This window comes from Athene noctua, chromosome 7 (assembly GCF_965140245.1).
Source record: "Athene noctua chromosome 7, bAthNoc1.hap1.1, whole genome shotgun sequence".
Classification (NCBI taxonomy): domain Eukaryota; kingdom Metazoa; phylum Chordata; class Aves; order Strigiformes; family Strigidae; genus Athene; species Athene noctua.
Genome location: NC_134043.1, coordinates 31,059,918 through 31,078,629, shown reverse-complemented (window position 1 = coordinate 31,078,629; position 18,712 = coordinate 31,059,918). Strand labels below are relative to the sequence as shown.

Genomic DNA, 18,712 nt, shown 5'->3' with positions numbered 1-18,712 from the left:
ACAAACCATAAAATTACAAATTGAGCATACCTGAACACAGCTAAGTCAGTTAGGGAAGGAGCTCCAGGGGAACTTGTATGCCTAAATAGCTTAGGTGCCCTCTGAAAATCCCGCACCTTTACATTTCATCCTCATGCAAAAAGCAGAAACATCGGCCATGCACTTTTCACACAGGAAGAACGAACAATCTCTATCAATGGCTGTATCTAGGTAACAAAACCTATATTCATATTATGAAAACAATCTTCAACCGCAATGTTCATGTTTTGTAATGTGGGCTATTTTATGTCACAACTCCCTTTTTTATTTTAATGGTGAATATTTTTATCGTGTTTTCTTTTTTACTAAATTTCAAGTTGAAACTACAGTTATGGTCAGATGTGTGAAAATTGCACCTCACAGCTCCACAGACATTTTCCCTTTTGACTTTCAGATCAAATCCTCACGGCTGACAACTCTCAAGAAATTCTCAGCCTAATCCCACACTTGCACTCCCTTGGAAGCTCATGCTTTCTGTCAGCAGTACGTTTGCATCAATACAGCCTCCTGCATACTCCAAAGTCTACCTGGAGAAGCTTACTAGCTTATCCTTTCTGATTCTTGGAAATGTCAAGGCAACTCTGTATCCTAAAACCAGCCTAATGCTCACAAACCAGAAACCTCTACTGAAGTGACACTGACCCTGCAGAAGAAACGCATATAAAGAGTCAGGAAGCTCCACGATTACATTCTCACATGCAGAGTTTCTGTCTGTGGCTGCACTTCAACCACTGTGTTTCAGTAGTCACACATTTGCTAACACCTCAGAAAAGTTCATCTATAATGCTGTCACTTGTAACCAGTCCAATTATCTCTGCTCATTCAACAATGAAAAACACAGTCTCCTATAAATGGCTTGGACACAAAAGTTGAACATCCTAGGAGATAAAAAACACAGCCAGATCTCACTCAAGAGTCCTACACAAATGACTAAGTGGGCAGAATGCAGCCCCTTGGTGTAGCCTACAGGGACTTGAAACACATCTGATCCTGATCATAAGGGCTACCAATATAACTACTAACATGCAGTTATGTGACAGGTATTTCTTTAGAACATATCAAGAAACTGTATGAAGTAGTCTTGATATAGACATGATACTATCAGGTAGCAAGGCAAGACAAACTCAATCTCTCTTGGCCATTGGGTCTGCTCTAGGGTAAGTGCTGTGGCTGCCATGAATTGGGACTGCAGCAAGATGTAACTGAATCAAAAATGCAATTAGGAGGTTTTTGAAAGATGAACAAGTATGAACTCCACTAGCATATGGCACTTATTAGATTAAGAAATGGGTATGAACTACAAAGCAGGTTTCCAAGAGCACACAGTTATTCTTTTCGATCTCTGGAATTTCACAGCCACTTTGGGGCTGAGAATGTCAAAACAATCTGCCAGCGAAGCCTGGATACACCCAAGGAGACATTAAAAGGGAAATGCGATAGCACTAGTGGAGGAGCTCAGTTACACAAAAGGAGAGGTGTGGCTGAACCACAACTTTTCTGATTCACATCAAGGCTTTCCCAAAGTTCAGAGCTGCACTATCTGAAGAGGATAGTACAGACCCAGAGACACCAGGATCACTTGAACGGTAAAGGAAGAAACAAGAGGGAAGAGAAGACAAGGTGGGCTCACCAGAGTGCGTCCTGAGGTGTCCTGTGAGGGCGTCCCTCCGTCGGCAGGCATAGCTGCAGAAAGGACATTTGAATGGTTTCTCCCCAGAGTGCAACTTGATGTGCCTCAGCAGGTTCCCCTTCTGGGTAAAAGAAGCTCCACATTGGTTACAGTGGAAGGGGCGTTCACCTGGAAGGGAATTGGAAGGGAGAGAGCTGTCAAGAAACATCAGAAGATGCATGGAGCCAGTTATCCTGCTCTTTGTAACAGTGCCATCTTACATAGGTACAGACCCCACCACCACATGGCACTTGCTAATGTCAGAGCCTGTTTCTTTTGCACAACAGACGAAGCCTCAAATCACTATCTGAGGCTTCTTCCTTGAGGTGATTAATGTAGCCCAATTTTCTCAAAGTTCTCCACCTCAGAGGTTTTATCCTTCATAAAAGATGAGCTCTGCTCAAAATCTAAATCTATAACTGTGGTTTTGTAGTATTTACCTCTATGGTTTTGCACTTATTTCTAGTATAGGTCCAATCCATATGAGTTTTTAGGACTCACTAACAATTGGACTTGGACAGATGTTAAGGTCTTAACTTCAAACCAAATCTTTTGCTTACATTATACTTGAATTGAAATCCCCTTTTAAAGACTGCTTTGCAATGCTAGAATGGTATGAAGAGAATCGATGCAAGTGAGGATGAAGCCCACAGGTTTTGGGCAGTAGCAAACACTGATTAAAATCTGAGACCGTTAAACTGTGAAATAAGCAAATTTGTGCTGTAAGTAAAACTAACCGAAAAGACTCATCTGACAAAAAAAAAAATTATCAGAAACTCTACACCTTACCCTCTCCCTTCACCCCATGCATTCACACACATCCAAAACTTATTTTGATGTTAATCCTTCATGTTTTCCCTAGACAGTGGCATTGGATCCATAAAAACAAACAACCTTTAAAAACTATTATTATTATTATTATTACTATTATTATTATTTAGAGGAAAAAACCTGACAAACTCACAAAAGTTTTGTGAAGTATCACAAATTATTGAAACCATACTCTTATGTCAACATTTGTTGAGGACACTCAGCCTCTGTTCCAAGCATTCTTCCAGACAGTCTGCTCAAATCATCCACTTGTGTCCCTCTGTGCAAACCAATAGGGCACAAGCATATACTTGTGCTGGCCCCTTGCCTAAACGCTTTACTGCAGCTGGGCTTTAGATGCAGAAATGTTTTCACCAAGTAGGGCTCCAGTGCAACAAGGTCTTGAACATCAGATTTAAGACACAAGCAACCTCATTCATTTGTTCAGTGCATCACAGAGTCTGGTGGGACTTTCTGATGTTGAATTCAGCGGCCTGAAGCACAGATCTCATGAAGTGCAAACACATTCTGTGATCTGCCACATCTCTCCAAAGTCTTTTTTCAATTGCTTTAAATTGATTACTCCCTTGCTGGACAAAATTAATGCTATGTTTTTACAAAAGTAGTTCACGTGCCTAGTGCGAAGTACAAAATAAGTCTGTAGATTCAAATGGAAAGAGGAAGAAGAGTGCTCTTACAGATGCCCACAAGCAATTCTTGCTTCAGTGGTTTAAATCACTGCCAGCATTATGGTCCTGGCAGGAGGGCAGCAGAAGACAGGTGCACCATATATATGCCATACTTCTGCAATTTCACTTCACATGCGTGAGCTGGAAAGTATATCTGAAACGACTTCAGATGCACTGAGGAAGATACTAAGGTTTCTACATAATAATAAAAAAAATAAATCAGGGCATAAAGCTCTTCTTCCAATACACCGAACATGAACTCATTGGAATTGACAGAGTTTGTGGTCTCCCTTTCAAACTCCCACACTATACTTAAAGGATCTGATTAGCCATTATCTTCTTTCAAATAATTTCAAAATGTCCATAACAGAGATATCTAAAGAGCCTGTAGTAGAAAAACATAAGGGTTTTTTTTTTTTTTCTTTTCTGTTTTGCTTTCACTGTCTGAGAAAACAGGCAAAAACCCTTCTTTGACACGTTTCTCAGTATTCAGGAATGATAGCTTCAGTTTCAGGATGACAACATTAAAGAAGGTAGCGAGTTTCTTACCAAGTCTAAAGTCTTTCCTTTTACTCCTGCTGTATTTAAAACTATGCAGTCAATATGTTTTACCCACTACATCACCCATGTATCTCTGATATTTTGGAGGCCATGTAAGAGCAGGTATTATTCCTTGATAAACTGGCAGCTGAAGCCTCTGGTCAGGAATTCAAACAGTCACTGCACCACAGTTCGGGGGCACAGATGACATGAAAACACCCACCACAAAGTCACCGATACTCTGCTCCTCTCTTGAAATAGACAGAATCTGCCACAATAGCACATTTTACCTTAAATAACCTTTGTATCTATTTAAAGCCAGCACAAATTAATTTTTCTTACTGGCTTAATTCCGGGTAAATAGCTGCTTTGATCTGTTTGTAATACTTTTGTCCAATCATTTGATTCCTTCTCCTTGTTTAAGCTGCAGGCTTGTGGGATGACTGATAATTTTGGTCACACCTTTGTACTATTGATTAGTGGCTTTTACAATTAGTACAGCTAATCTGAAAGACCATTATCCAACTGAAGGGTACACAAAAAAAAGACTTAATAATAAGAATATTTTGCTGGTTTTCCAAGAACTGTGCTGATACCTGCTCCAGATACTAGCAAACCAGATTTCTTTGTCCCTTCAGTGCCTTGAGAAGACAATTATTTATCCTGCTGCCTTTTCCTAGTAGGTCTGTAAGCAGTTCTCCAGTATTACTATTTCCTAATAATGAAATAACAACCTTGACATCCTTCCTCCTCTTACTCTTCTGTGAAAACTCATTTTTATCCATAGGCTCAAATTAATCACACTTCAAACTAAACATCCACTCACAAAAAGACTTTAAATTTCTTCTCTACATGACAGTCCTTGATGATGTTTCAAATGTTTTCGTATCTTTGGGGGTGACAGCAGCACAAACATACCAGAAACTATAGACCTATTAAACAGGTGGCATACACAACTACAAGAGAGTAATGACAATTATAAGCATGGTATGTTTTTCACTATTTATAGCTATAGATTTACCATTTGACTCTATATACTTACACTGATTTATTAAAGTAAAAACTCCTTATAAGAAGAACATGTACTGAAAGGTGACTTAAGCAAGTGTTTTGCTTTTCAGCACTGGAAACTATGTGACTACAATGCAACTGCAAAATATTTTTAGTCTAAGTATTAAACCTTTTCTCTATTTTAGAGCTAAACCATGGCAGAAAAACCTCAAAGCTTAGTGATTTATAAAAACAAACCAAACCAAACTGAATTTCTGAGTGGGGAGAGGAGGAGGAACAGCTAGCCAAACAAAAATGATGTTTCTTTTCAACTCCAGTTTTAAGATCTAAAGCCAGACAAAACCAAGAATGTCTAAAAAGCCTCGTTCTGCAGCTCAGGGAATGTAATTATTTAAAGTTACTTCAGGAATGGACATGGCAAGGTGAGCTAGAGCTGCCAAGTATTACCTTTCCTAAAGGCTTGTGCACCCCCCTAAGAGGGGCTTGTGCCAGGGAACAGCCCTGATAATTAATTAAATACACAAATCCAACAGTTTTAATAATTTTACAGTTAAATAAAGTATTAATTGAAAGGTATGATTTCAAATATTTACCTCCAAATTACAGTAAAATACTGCTGAAACTTCACAGTTTGTTGTTTATCATGCATCTGTTACAGCTATGTCTCCTCCAGGAAATGAAATAATGAAATATTACTGCTCCTTAACTACACCAGTATCTAAAGTATACAAGTTAACTTGCTGTTGTGTAAACAAATACTGAAATGAAAGGTGAAGTGGACCAAGGGAGTCAGGGTTATTAGCAAGACACCGTCCCTTCATAAGTATCTTTAATATATGGCAGCTGGCCGGAGACTTTATAGAACAAGCTACAAACGCCGTCTAGCTGATACAACCTGAAACCAAGTGAATGAACCGATTAACTTCCCACTAACAGCATTCATATTTTACCACGTATATGTCAAATGTTATTTCAAAAAGCAAACCAACTCCTTTTTCTGCTTAATTGGAAGCTTCCCTGCACAATAACTCTCCTTTACCGCCTCAGCACGGAAGTGCTGCGCAGAAGTTTCAGTATGAGTTATCCTTCTTCGAATCTCATACCGGTGCAAAATAATACATCAGTGATATTTTCTGTATCAAAACAGAAATTTGACTGAGGACAAAAAGCCTCCAAACCAGCAGCAAGGAGAGTCAGATTTTCACAACCCTTGGCTGGTAACTTTTGTGCCTTTGAAATCAAATGGATCAACTCACAAAATAATGCACTAGTTCTCATTAACAGTGAGGCCTAGTTATTTCTACAGCAGTGCTCAAGTCCCTTCCTGTAAATGTTTTAATTACCTTTTTTAAAAAAATGTTGGTTTTAAAATCTCTTCATTATAACAAGGAAAGCCAGGATAGAGTCCTACATAGAACTGGGTCCAGTGGGACTACATTTAATATCCGTCCTGGTTAAATGTGTATCTAAGATCTCAGCCTTTTTTGTTTGGCACATACTTTTGATGTGCAAAGGATAGCTTAGGTACTTCTCAAACACATTTACTTTAACTTCTTAATGCAAAATTACTGTGTCAATGCTGCCATCAGAAAGTATTTGCTGATACTAATAATACTGATTTTCACCTTTCTGTAGTAGGCTTTTTGTTAATATTCGGTTAAAATGAAACATTTCTCCTGATTCATCAGATGCTGCAACTGCTCTGATTCTGCTCTGTCCAGGAGCACAAATGAAATATCAGTTGTGCTACTAACAGAGTGACAGGCAGTGAGTTGCAATCTGCCTTTATCCAAGCGAGATACAGAGCAGCAGACTTCGTTCCAGTTCTGTATTTGTTATTCTGGGGACAGTCTACTCTGCATACCTACTTACTGTTCTATCAGATTCACTTAACAGGCTGCACATCCCCTGAAATCAGTGATTTTACTAGGACTTTTTGTTGGGAAAAACCTACTTCAGAAAGGGCAGTTTATTATAAAACAGTAGTGACAACACTCTCATAAAAATTCTGGGAAATCCTGAGTAATTTCCAAGTGTCCTCTGAACACAAATTTATGACCATATTCTTAAGGGAGAAAAATCCTTCGTGAACTGGCAAAAATATCAGGAGAGTTTAGCTACTGAGTACTGCAATTAAAACACATCCTTAGGCAGAGAGCAGTTTTGAAAATCTAAGCTCCCCTTCTTTATGCTTAAGTAGAAAATGAGACTTTTGGAAATGTTAGATTTAAGAACCTGAGTAGAAAATGTCACTTTTAAAAATTTGCGTCTACAATTTTTGATTCAGTGCCAAATCAATTCATATTGCAAGAGGCAGGAAGCCTGCACTAGGTTACAAATTACAAATTAGACCAAAGAAAACCTTTCTACTAGAAAATAAAACAAGCAATCCCATGGAGCAAATCGTAATATGTTAACATGACCATTTGTTTAAATTTGTTCTTTGTTAGCTTCTTTAGGCACAGAAGTCTTTTATACTGAACAACACAACTGGGTTTTTCCTCATTTATTAGTGGTGTCCCAAAAACTTGAACTCTGCATGAAAAAAAATTAAACAGCATTCAGAGTTCCAGTGTTGCATATGTTCAGTTATAACACTATGGATGCTAAAGCAGAACTTAAGGATTTTCCTCATGGGCACATATCTCATTTCACTGAATTTGTCGTACTAAAATGCACGTGGAGTGCAAGCAAAGATCTGAGACCCTTCTGTGGTTAGCACCCAAAAAAGCCTAAAACTAACCTATGAGCAGCCCAAAGTGGGAGTTGGTCAAGACTGCTATCCCCGTTGCCTGCTGTGCTGTGCCCTGTACCCAGGGACCCAGATTTGACCTGTCACTGTCCCACTATGTCCACACAGAGAAAGCATTTAACCTCTGGGTGTTCTTAGAACAATGAGGATGATCCCAACCCTCCTTTAGAAATATAAAAATGTTTCAAAATACAGCAGTGGACTAGATAAAGGACTGGATGGTACAGTGGAGAAAAAAACCCCACAAATTCACAGTGCAAGGAAGAACAATGCGTGGACCTTGCAGATTACAGAGGCGGCAGCAGCAGGGCTGTACCAGCAAATGGTTTCTGCTTTACCAAAAATGAGGAGCAAGAAAATTTTATTTCAGGCCCGCTAGAAGAAAGCCTAAAAAGGTGAGAAATCACTGGAGTTCCTTTTCATTACCTTAGACAAATTGGATTATTGACCTTATCTTCTTCTTCTCCCCTTCCCTCAACATCCCCAAGCATAAGCCCCTGGAGTATCCAGTGGCAATATTATGTGACCAGTCATCTCCTGAAGTAACAAAAAACTCTGATAAAGATGTTGCCATTCAGGGCATGTCCTGCGGAATATGAAATCTGGACCAAAAGAAGATAGTATGAGAAAGGAGGAAAATAAATCAAACCTGACATATGCTATTTTTCTGACATGAGGATGTAGCATGTGCAGGAGGGGGTGGGGGGGTACCCTCCTCACTAAAGTAGGGAGTGCATCATGCTTAATTCCCACATTGAGTGTTTTATTTATTTTCTGTCAGCGATGACAAACAAATAGAAAGGCCTTCTCCTGATGCCCATGCAGATTACAAAAACGCATCACCTGAATTATCAGTGTTTTCAGAGAAATGTGTTTGGCAGTATCAGATGAGCAGTGCCATGGGCTCTGTGACAGAGGTGCCATAGACCAAAGCATCACTTCTACCACATGCACGAGGCAGTGCTTGTGCAGATCTGAAGGATGAATGGGAAATCCCTGTCTTGGTCTATCATGGAAAGAGGCGACTGCAGACATCGGAGGAAATCCTCCAGCACATGAGGATGAGAGATTGGACACTGAGTTCGTCTACTCCAGCCTCATTCACAGCAGAGATTAATTTTCCCTGTCCCTATATCTGTGTGACTGAACTCCCATAATGTGGCAGGGAAGACAAGTGCTCCTCAGGAACAGATGAATAATGGTTGAAGAAAACTGTGACTCTACATGTTTAACGCAGCCAAAGCCATATAGCACAGCTTCTCGCAAAGCCTAGGTCCCTGGTGTAAGGAAAGCCACATTCTCATCCCAGCATACATGCAAATTACAGCCCCTACTATGGACCACAGCTTTTTGTGTGATTTACATAGAATGCTGACAGGTTTTTTGGGAAGGGAAAGAGACTTCAGTTTTTGCCAATGCAAACAACTGGCCAGACCATGCTCTGGTTGTGTACAGATAAAGAGAAGAGTACAGCAGGATTCAGCTCCCAAAACATACTTAAACTGGCTTTGAGAGGTAAGGATTCACATGCCAGTTGCATTAGCTGATAAAGAATATCATCCTTTTGTACTCACTAGGGACAACCTCCCTTCCCTCCACCATTCTCCCTTGGGCTGCAAAACCAGACTACCCACAGGTCAGGGCTCATTCCAGAGCTGGGGCCAGCCCATCGCGTCCGGCTGCTGAGGAAGTGGCATTGCACTTTAAAAGACTGATACTAGTATGTTAAAAATACTCCTTAAAATCAAGGATGTGGAAATCCAAGCAAACTTTTCCTTCTGTTGTGGACAGTGAGGCAGCAGCATGTATTAAAAAACAAAGTAGGAGGGGGGGGAGGGAGGGAGGGAAATTCCCCGACAAAATTTGCCAACTAGTTTACTGAGAGTAGGGCACCGAGCTGCACATTAAAAGAAATGCCATTTCTATATACTTGAAATCATCTGTATAGAGCAATACATCATATCTCCTCTGCTGAGATGGGAAAAGAGTCAGAGCTCTAAAAGGAACCAGCCCAAAGGAAAAAGCTACCAGTTATGCAATTCCTACCCCTGCACCCGCATACAGCTGTCTTGCCTGCACACAGATGAGATTTGGTTCCTTTTTCTTTGAATTTGCATGTCATCTTCAACATGAAAAAGGCAGCTTGTCTGTATTTAAAAGATGTGCTAGCTATTCAGCATCTCAAAAAAATGCAGACCATTTAATTAAGTACCTAAATCTAAATTCAGCAGGTCTAATTTAGCTGCTCAAGTTCAAATACGTGGACTCTGATGCACCTACAACACATATGCTCAGATGCGCGCAAGTGCCAATGAAACTTTTAGGGAGGTTGAAAGCTGGGTACTCAGTCTGTTACATTCTCTATTCTCTTTCCCTTTCCTAGCAATAGCATGTCAAATTGTTAATCAAGATTTTGGTTCTGCAGGTAATGCTTTTCCCCTGTCATAACTGCTGTCTAAAATCAAGACTACATCGTAAACGACACTGCAATGTTTTGCATTATACATTATGTTAAGTTATTATCAATACAACTTCTATACAGGGCATTAACTACATAATATATATTTATTATTCCTCTGTACAGAAATTCTATTGATTTCTTTCCCATCAAGGGCACACTATTTGACTGCAAACTACCAGGTTTACAAAGGGATTACCTTACCCTACCTTAAAACCCCACTTTTCTTTTTGTATCTTAGCAGATATCTCATAGTCAGTGTGAGTCTCTCACCCCATTAAATATTAGCAGAGTAAGATAAAAAACCAAAATATCTTTCATTTTGTCCATAAAATATGAAGAAAAAACACCCACTGAGGCTCCAACACAGAAATCTGCTTAACCTTAATAAGATTTAAGTGTGTATCTTAAGGTAGTATATATTGTAGCACTTCAGGTGACTTACACATGCTTGTAGCTCATAAAAGTTAAGCATAAGTTTACATGTTTTTTTGAATCAAAGGCTCTGCTAGGTAGACCTCTGCAAGACCAGAGCGCGTTGTCTTCTGGCACCATCTGTACTTTTGGAGGTAACTGTCACTCCCCGCAGAGGACTAGCAGCAACAAAGTGAGTACCAGCCTCCTGGGCACCCTAGTTTGTCATATCAGCCAAAACTCCCCTGAAATTCTGTGTTTTGAACTCAAGGCTTCATCTTTCAGACCTCACAGACCTGCTCAATCAGCGTATCACAAATGTTTTGTCTGCCTCTTGATTTCTCAGATCCCTAAGCCTAGTAAGCTGTTTTGGTCTCCAAACAGTAGTAGTTACTAATAGTAATAAAAATAAATTATAGAAGAACACAAGCATTGAAAGGTGCCACAAAAATGGTATCTGGATGGTGAAGGGGAGCCAAGTGCTAGCGCACAACAGCAGTTCAGGTGAAGTTCCCAATAGAGCTGTCAGACAATGAGCAGCCATCCTGGTATCAGGATCGCTAGGTAATGAGTGTCCCCCGCAGGGCTTGCTAATCCCAGGTTTGTGAGGCCACTTGCACAGGAGGTGTGAGATCCCTGGGAATCTGCCGGCATTGTCTGCCTGTGAGCACCTCCAAGACCGTCTAAGACTCACCTTAAAGGCTTAAAAGTCTTGCACATGCACACACATGAGCACGCACACACACACCCCCTCATGCCAGAGGATGACTCTCACCATCTTGCTCCTGGTCAAGAATAGTAAAAAAGGCAACTTCCAGACTTTCTGCTGTTTTTAAGAACCAAAGGCTGAAATGTCAAGGAAGCACCATGATTGCCGGAAACCCAGCATCACCAGAATTTGGGGAGCAGGAAGATAACAAAACCAATGAAGCCCGTCTCACCCCTCCCCAGCCTCCTGCTACCCCATGAATGAAAAGGGAAGAGAGAAGAGTTGTCAGGTAATATCAACATCAGACGCCACAGGCAGTCATCAGATTTTCTTTCAGCTGCTTACCAGTGTGGCTCCTTTTATGTACCATTAGCACATTGGGCCCAATGCAAACCATGCCACAGACGTCACATTTCAGTTTACCATTCGGAAGCCGGATTCCTCCCTCGCTCGATAGCTCCTGGATCTTTCTGTTATCCGTCATCTCGTTACTCTCAGTGAGGGGCTCTTCCAGGCTGCTTCCTTCATCATGAGCCCTGATCTCATCCTCCTGACTCAGGGGCTTCCTGTCACATTCCTCATCACTTTGCATTTCTAGCTTTACTGAATTTGCTGAAATAAAAAAAAAAAAAAAAATTAAAAATGTGTATTTTCTACATTCCAAACTGATAATATCATGATAAATTCCTAGTATTGTCAATATTAAAGCACAGTCCTGAAACTCAAACCAACACGAGGCCCTCGTGGTGGTGATGGGACTACAAGTTACAGCTGCATATTTCTTCAGGGCCCTGTTTGGTTTTGTTTTGTTGTGTTTTTTTTTAATTCCTAATTTCTATCCCTATTTTACAGTATAGGAACTAAGGCACAGCATGATTCAGAGACCTAACAGAAGTTGCAGAGATGCAGGAGGCTTAAAAACTGACCTCCTGCTTCTCAGCTTGAAACACAGGAGCTCCCTTCCTGTCAAGGAGCCTGAGTTAGAAAGCAAAGGACATAGCCAGAGCTGCTTCCTTCAGCTGCTGCCTTGAGCTAGTGCACCAACACATAAGGTGTCCAAAGAGAGGATATTGCACTGCCACAGCTCATGGAAACATCCATTGTGGACAAGATTGTTCAAAACACAGGAACCCAGAGAAGCCAGGCTTGTGAACTGTGCTGGAAACCTCCAAATGCACAGGCAGGTTTCCTGACAGAGGGGAGACCAATCTGTGGAGGAGCCTCTAGTGCTTTTTTGCTACCATCTTCTCATTCACGTAAATGGGGCACTGCCAATGCAAACACATCTGAAGCAAGACCTATGCTGCTGGCTTATTTTTATTTGCAAGTGAAATAAGTGCAGTTGAAGACCTTTCATATCTGCCTAGTTAGACTGGTGGGCTCACAACTGATTTCTGTGATCCTCAGGTCACAGGATAAACCTCCTCTATCAAGAGCTTGTGGGATCAGAAAATCTTTAAAGAAAATTAATGCATCTCGCTTTTCATGTAGGGGTGTTGGTGCAGGGGTGCTTTAATCACCAGACACCCCTATTTCAATGCCTCAATGGTTGGTCAAAACTGCCAAAAGGCCTGTCCCAGAGTCACACTCTCCATCCACACTGTCAGCCAGAAGGCAAGCCCACGTGTCTGCTTTCCTAAGCCTTGATCCTGCTGAGAGGTTTAAAAAGGAGGTGATTCAGCCTTCATATCTAAGCAGTCTTTGACCTCTGTACTAAGGCCCTTGGCACGAGTGTCAGTGACAGCAGTGGAACCTGGCCAGTGTCTGCGAACCCTGGCCAGGTGTGCTCCAGAGCAGCCACCAAAGGGATACCTCGCTGAGGACCAAACAAGAGAGTTAGGAGTAAATATGTCTGATTGCTCTGAGGCATCAAACAGCTGGCCTGGAAATGTCAGAAGAACAAACCCTACCACTTAAACTTCCTCCTTCATCATGATTTCTCCTCCTTTCCCAGAATTTACAGTTAAAGAAAACCCAAGGTTCAGACACTGGCATTGATGTCGCAACTCTAAATCACTGTTGTTACTTCTAGACAAAGCATAACAGGCTAAAGGCACCAAAGACCAAACAACAGTAAGATGTTGCTTTTCAATCATAAAATTGTTGAAACACATCTTCCACTATTCATCACGGCACTAATGGGAGCTAAGGAATGAAAGTACTATTACAGCAAAGCACATCCAGAGCAAGGACACAGCCAGATGAGATCACAGCAGGCTAATATCAGCACAGGCACTGTCGCTGAAAAGGTCTATAACTACAAAATATTTGAGCACTTCATTATAGAAGGGAATTGATATATTTGCTGACACAGAGATGCGTTTGTTGTTTAAAAAAAGAAATAATGGCACAGACTGAAAGCTTGACCATGACCTGGCCCCAGCCGGTGCCCAGGGCAGTGCTTGGCCGTGCTGGCCTGGGCGCAGGATGGTCATCCCCATATCTACACCCAGCGTGGTGGAAGGGCACAGCCCCCCGGGGACAGCTCTCTGCTCCACAGTGTGAAATCTGGTACCAACAGCATGCACAGGGAAATGTGTGGATGAAAGCAACCTCTTGCTGGCCATGAAAAAGACCCTAAACTTCTATGTAATTGCAAATCACCTCCCCCCAAGGTCAAGATATAGTTGTTTTCTTAATAGCTTTTTCTGTGAGGCCACCACCACCTCAACAAAGGGAGGAAGAAAGGCAGAAACAGGTCAACAGGAGGCTGTTTGCACAGCGAGCACAAGGCAGCCTGCCCCACCACGGCAGCAAGAGAAGCAATCGGAAGCCATCCAATGCTTGTTTTGGAGCCCAGGGTATGGGGGCAGGCACAACCATCACCAGCCTCGTGACCAGAAGGACGCACCCTCAATGGAGGGACTGGAAGAGTGGGAGCTCTGCCAGCTCCACGGGATGGCGGGGAGAAAGCTGAGGTTCTACTCCCACCTCCCTGTGGAAAGCACGCGTTGGTGATTTATGGACAGCCCACTTTCAGAGCTAAGGAATGGCAGTTTCCTCTAATAATAGCAGCCTTTTGGGGTATTCAGCAAGTCTGAGAATGAAGCTCGAATAAACAGTTTGCTGTCTTCAGGAGCAGGATTTAATACACTTGGCCACACAAGTAGCTAGGGTAGAGCCAGAAATAGTGCCCCGCTCTCCTCACCTAAAACCCCAGCCGCTGCCACAAGCCTGCACACTCTCCACGCACAGTGATATACAAAATAACCAAAAAAACCTCATACCAATTGTGTATATTTATACGTACTCACAAGAGAGATAGAAAGCCTTGTATCTTACGTATGTAAGTTTTTGTCTCTATTTCTCTGACATGGAATAATAAACATTTGACTGCAATAAGCGCCGAACACCATGAGTTCCCATTCATGTCTGTGGACCTCTGCCTGCTCAGCATGTATGAAAGCAACACTGCAAGAGCTTACAAACTGGAAGATCACTTACTTTATCTTGCCCTAGCGTTTCCTTCTGCTAAATGATGGCTTTCATCCAACAGGATAAACAGCACAACAAAACGGAGCAAGCCGTTTGCTGAAACGCAACCTCTCCAAACACAATGTGCTCCACAACTCCTGCAAATGTAGCTCACAAAGACCAAGTAATTCACGTTGCATCTCTGATAACATGCCAGCTATTCTGCAAAGTTGTGCAGGCTGTTCACTCTTCTTACTTCCCTCACCTTCACACACACACCCCCCGTCGCTGCCATTTTCAGAAACCCTCTGCTAGCTCTTGTTGCTGCAGGAAGGTTTCCTTCAGCTGGGACTAGTTGCAGGTCTCCAAGGAGGGGTGCACTGGTGCAGCAGGGATCTCCTCAGCTCATTGCGAGGGCTTTGCTAATCAGGTCATCTCTGCTGCCTTACATCATACTGGGTATATTAGGCTTGTGTGGTAGCCTGCATACAAACAAGCGCTTAAATTGCATATAGTTTGTTTTCTCTGTTCTCAGCCAGCCTTTGAAACTACAATCATTTTGTATCACTGTCTTTGTTTTCACCTACAGCCACAAACTCAGAGAGCATAATGAACTCCGCTGCAAAGAAAAAAGGGATTCAAGGGATGTTTATGGCTATTCTGCATCGTACACAAGTCTCCACATCAAATTTCACCCTGGGTTCCCTTGCCTTTCTTGTTCACACACTTGCTAAAAGTGGCAGGCTTTCTCATTCCTTGGCAAAGCAAAGCATAAATAAGTAAATGTAAAAAAAATTTTAAGTTTTTGGCACTTTTCTTAAAAATCACAGCAAAAGAGATAGCGGGGATAAACTGTAATCCAGCTCACTGCAAAAGCATGAACTTGAAGTCAAACCATTTCCCTCCAGTTAACACAAGTTCCTTCCACTTTTTCCCAGTCCAGCACAACACCTTGTGGAGAAAAAAGAAAAAAATAAAAAGACAAAAAGACAGTCAAGCACCCACAAAAGCTTCTACCTACGAACACAAAGCTAATCGCGTATATTCACCAGACCACACAGCAATGTTTCTTTTCCTTTTTTTTTTTTTTTTTTTTTTTTTTATCTTCAGCGCACCATCCAGCTGATCCTGAATCACACTTTATCCTGAGTGGCCAAGTTGAATACAATTATTGTTAACGTCTCATAAGTGCTAATTAAACTGTAATTCCCTGTTAAACAGCATTTTGGCAAGTTTTCAGTACCAAAATATTTCCTTCACCCACAAATTAGTGTAGCTACAAACCAGAAGTTGGAAGATCCACCTAACAAAAATATTACTAGTATTTCGTCCTCTGTCATGGATATTTGTTCCCCTCAAAAGTGAGATCTGGGATGAAAAAAACCCCTCCTGTCTTGTTGAGACATTTGATCCCCAGGTGGGATGTAAATTAAAGCACTGGCCATCTTGTCCTTAAGCAAGCAAGCTCGAGTGCAATTCCCACCACAGAACAAAAATCCCTCTGTCCAACACAACAGGGAGCAAGCAGCAGGACTGTGCTCCTCTGTCTCCCCCACTGTCTGCTGTCCTAGGTCGTTGCTTATTTTATCTGTGGCCGTGGAAAACCAGGCTGGCCACTGTCACCAAGGGATTGTGGTCTCCGGCTAGAGGTTAGCCTTTCCTGGCAGCAGCCGCACACCACCAGCCTCTTCCTGCTGCCCCCGGAGCAGCAGAAAAAGCAAGCCTGACTCCTCAAGCCCTCCCGTGCCTCTTTCCCCATCCCTCTTGTTGCGTCAGCAGGAAACAAAGCTTTGGCCCAGCTTCAGATACTCATCCTTGAGGAGGCAAAATTCAAATCTGCTGCCCCCGAAGAGCCTTGGGGTGGCTCTGTGGGCGAACCCAGCGAAGGACATTTGCAGCTAAAGCAGACACAACGCGTTCTCTAACCAAACTTGTCTGATAGCCGGGGGCAGGTGGCGCATTAGCTCTCCCGGGGTCTGCGGCAGATTCCCTGTCCAGAACACAATATAATGCAATAGTCAAAGCCTGGATAATGTGTCTTGTCTTTACCCCAGAACAATAAGAAATTAAGAAATTGTTACTTCCCTCTGGAAAATGAGACCGAGCTCTAACTACTGCAACACAGTGACAGGCAGCTACAGCACAACCTTCTGTGTATCAATCTTGTCAATAGTCAGCGACACCGCCTATTTTAATCATGAACTTCTCCTAGGCAGTGGATTAGTAACATTGCTAATTGGCAGCTAAAGACAAATAGAAAATGACCCAGCTTCTCGTATGTTTTAAACCTGGGTACATAGTCCTTACACATCGCAAGACTAAGATGTGGAGTGTTTCTGTACTATTAAATGCTCTGTTTCTATACAATTAAAAGCCCTCAGTAATGGTGAGTGGAATACAATTAATATGGGATGGAAAACTGTTGTTTTGTAAAACAAAAATTAAGCAGGGAGGCAGGGAGAACTCTTCTGTCTTAACAGATTTTGAAAATTCAAGGTGAGGAATGCCAAAAGCTGGAAACAATGAGCCCTGACTCTTGTTCAGTCTAAGAGCACTCTGGTAGCAAAAAGGGTCCTCAAAGAGAGTGTTTACACCACTCCAGAAGTGTAGTGAGACCTTAATGCATGTTTAAACATACTTTCCTCCTGGAACAGTATAAAGGGGTCTTAGTGAAAAGAAAACTTCATCTTTGAGTTTCTTATTGCTGGTAGAAGTTGGCTCTTAATTAACGAGGCTTTTCAAGCCCATTTTAGCTTAATTGTGAGCTATCAAATGTGTAAACAAGGGACCACCAAGACCAATCCTCCCTTTTTCAAAAGGCACCCATACAAAGGGTAAGAATGCCAGCTGAGCAGCGGCAGAACCAGGCAAGGAATCTGCTCTGTTGTTGCCTCACAGCCATAAAGTACTTGGCAAACAGGTTGACACTAAAAAGCAAATTAGCTAGAAATTATATTTAGTTCCTGAGAAAGGAACAGGCCTCCCCTTCTCCTTGTGCTGTGCTGGTGCAAAGCAGGTATCACTCCAAAGCTGTGTAAGCATGATGTTGAGGAATAAGGAGAATCAGGTCTGTTCAAGGCACTGGCAGCACATCTGCTGCTTCAGGTTAGATAACCATGATCTCTGGGAGAAAAGAAGACATCTCGAACGACACCTGTGGGCAATGCTGCCCTAACGACACTGTAATGGAAAATGTTTCAGTTGGGGGTTAGAAAGGTGTATTTTAAGGGAGTCAGTTCTGCTTTCACAGTAGATTGAGGCTTTCTGGAGGCTTAGAGAGAAGTGAAGCTGTATCTGGATGGAACAAATGAGGGTGAATGTCACCTGCAAAGAACGGGGAATTACCCAACTCCTTTCTCAAGTCAAGCGACAAAAGCCCAAGCAGGGCCTTTTACGTTAAACATGGACATCCCCGATGCTGGGTGTCAAATTTGTTTATCACAAGCTGCCAAAGATTTAGCTTTTTGGCACTGAGTAAGTGGGAATCTTAGATGGTGATACTGTGTTGTCACGGTGACCTCAGCAGGCTTATGTCCATTTGTAACTGTTAAATCAAATCAAATATTTCATAACTAATACAAAGGAGGGAAAGGAAAGATTTTAGAAGCTTTGTGCCGAGTCCTTTTCTGCATGCTACAAACGGGATTCTTCAAGCCCACATGGAGGAGGTTAATACGCCAGAAATTCAGTGAGAAATGATCAGCTTATTTAGGCATCCTTAGAAATTTTTAGTTTTCACATCGAAAAATCTCAGTTTAAGCCTGTTACCTCTGAAGTCAATTTAAACTCTCACTAAATGCAACAGAATACTTATTTCATATCTTCCGGAGGTGGTGTGTGCAGTAAGTGTAGACTAACAGGTCTGTTACACCCAAGTTTAGTTTAAATTAGGATGTGATTGCATAGCTAAGCCAAGCTTCAGTCAGGTTTTAGCTGACACAAACTGTGGTTGCCATCCTCTCGTTCCCCACCCCTTCCATCTTTTATACTGGCACCAGTGCTTATGGAACTAGGTGGTAAGCCAATCAGGTTGAAAACTAACCTTCCTGAGAAAAAACAACCATTTTCAGCTGGATCTGGCATACTGTGTCATCACAAGAACCAGCTTTGGCTGATGTGGAGCAGCACCCTAGATGTCACTGCAAGCTTTCAGTAGCAATGGTTTTAAAATACCAGGCAGCTTCTCCCAACCCAGCTGTCCACGGTC

General features: G+C 42.0%; 1 protein-coding gene across 4 annotated transcripts in view; it reads right to left on the bottom strand.

The window, feature by feature from the left end:
- The window catches only part of IKZF2 (IKAROS family zinc finger 2), a 114,280-nt gene that overhangs the window by 40,207 nt on the left and 55,361 nt on the right, over positions 1 to 18,712 (bottom strand). For all 4 annotated transcript variants that reach the window (XM_074910343.1, XM_074910344.1, XM_074910346.1 and 1 more), the window contains 2 exons: positions 11,437 to 11,703; positions 1,670 to 1,837 (listed from right to left, as the gene is read on the bottom strand). In XM_074910343.1, coding sequence (XP_074766444.1) covers positions 1,670 to 1,837; positions 11,437 to 11,703 — 435 coding nt within the window. The remainder of the gene's footprint in view (positions 1 to 1,669; positions 1,838 to 11,436; positions 11,704 to 18,712) is intronic.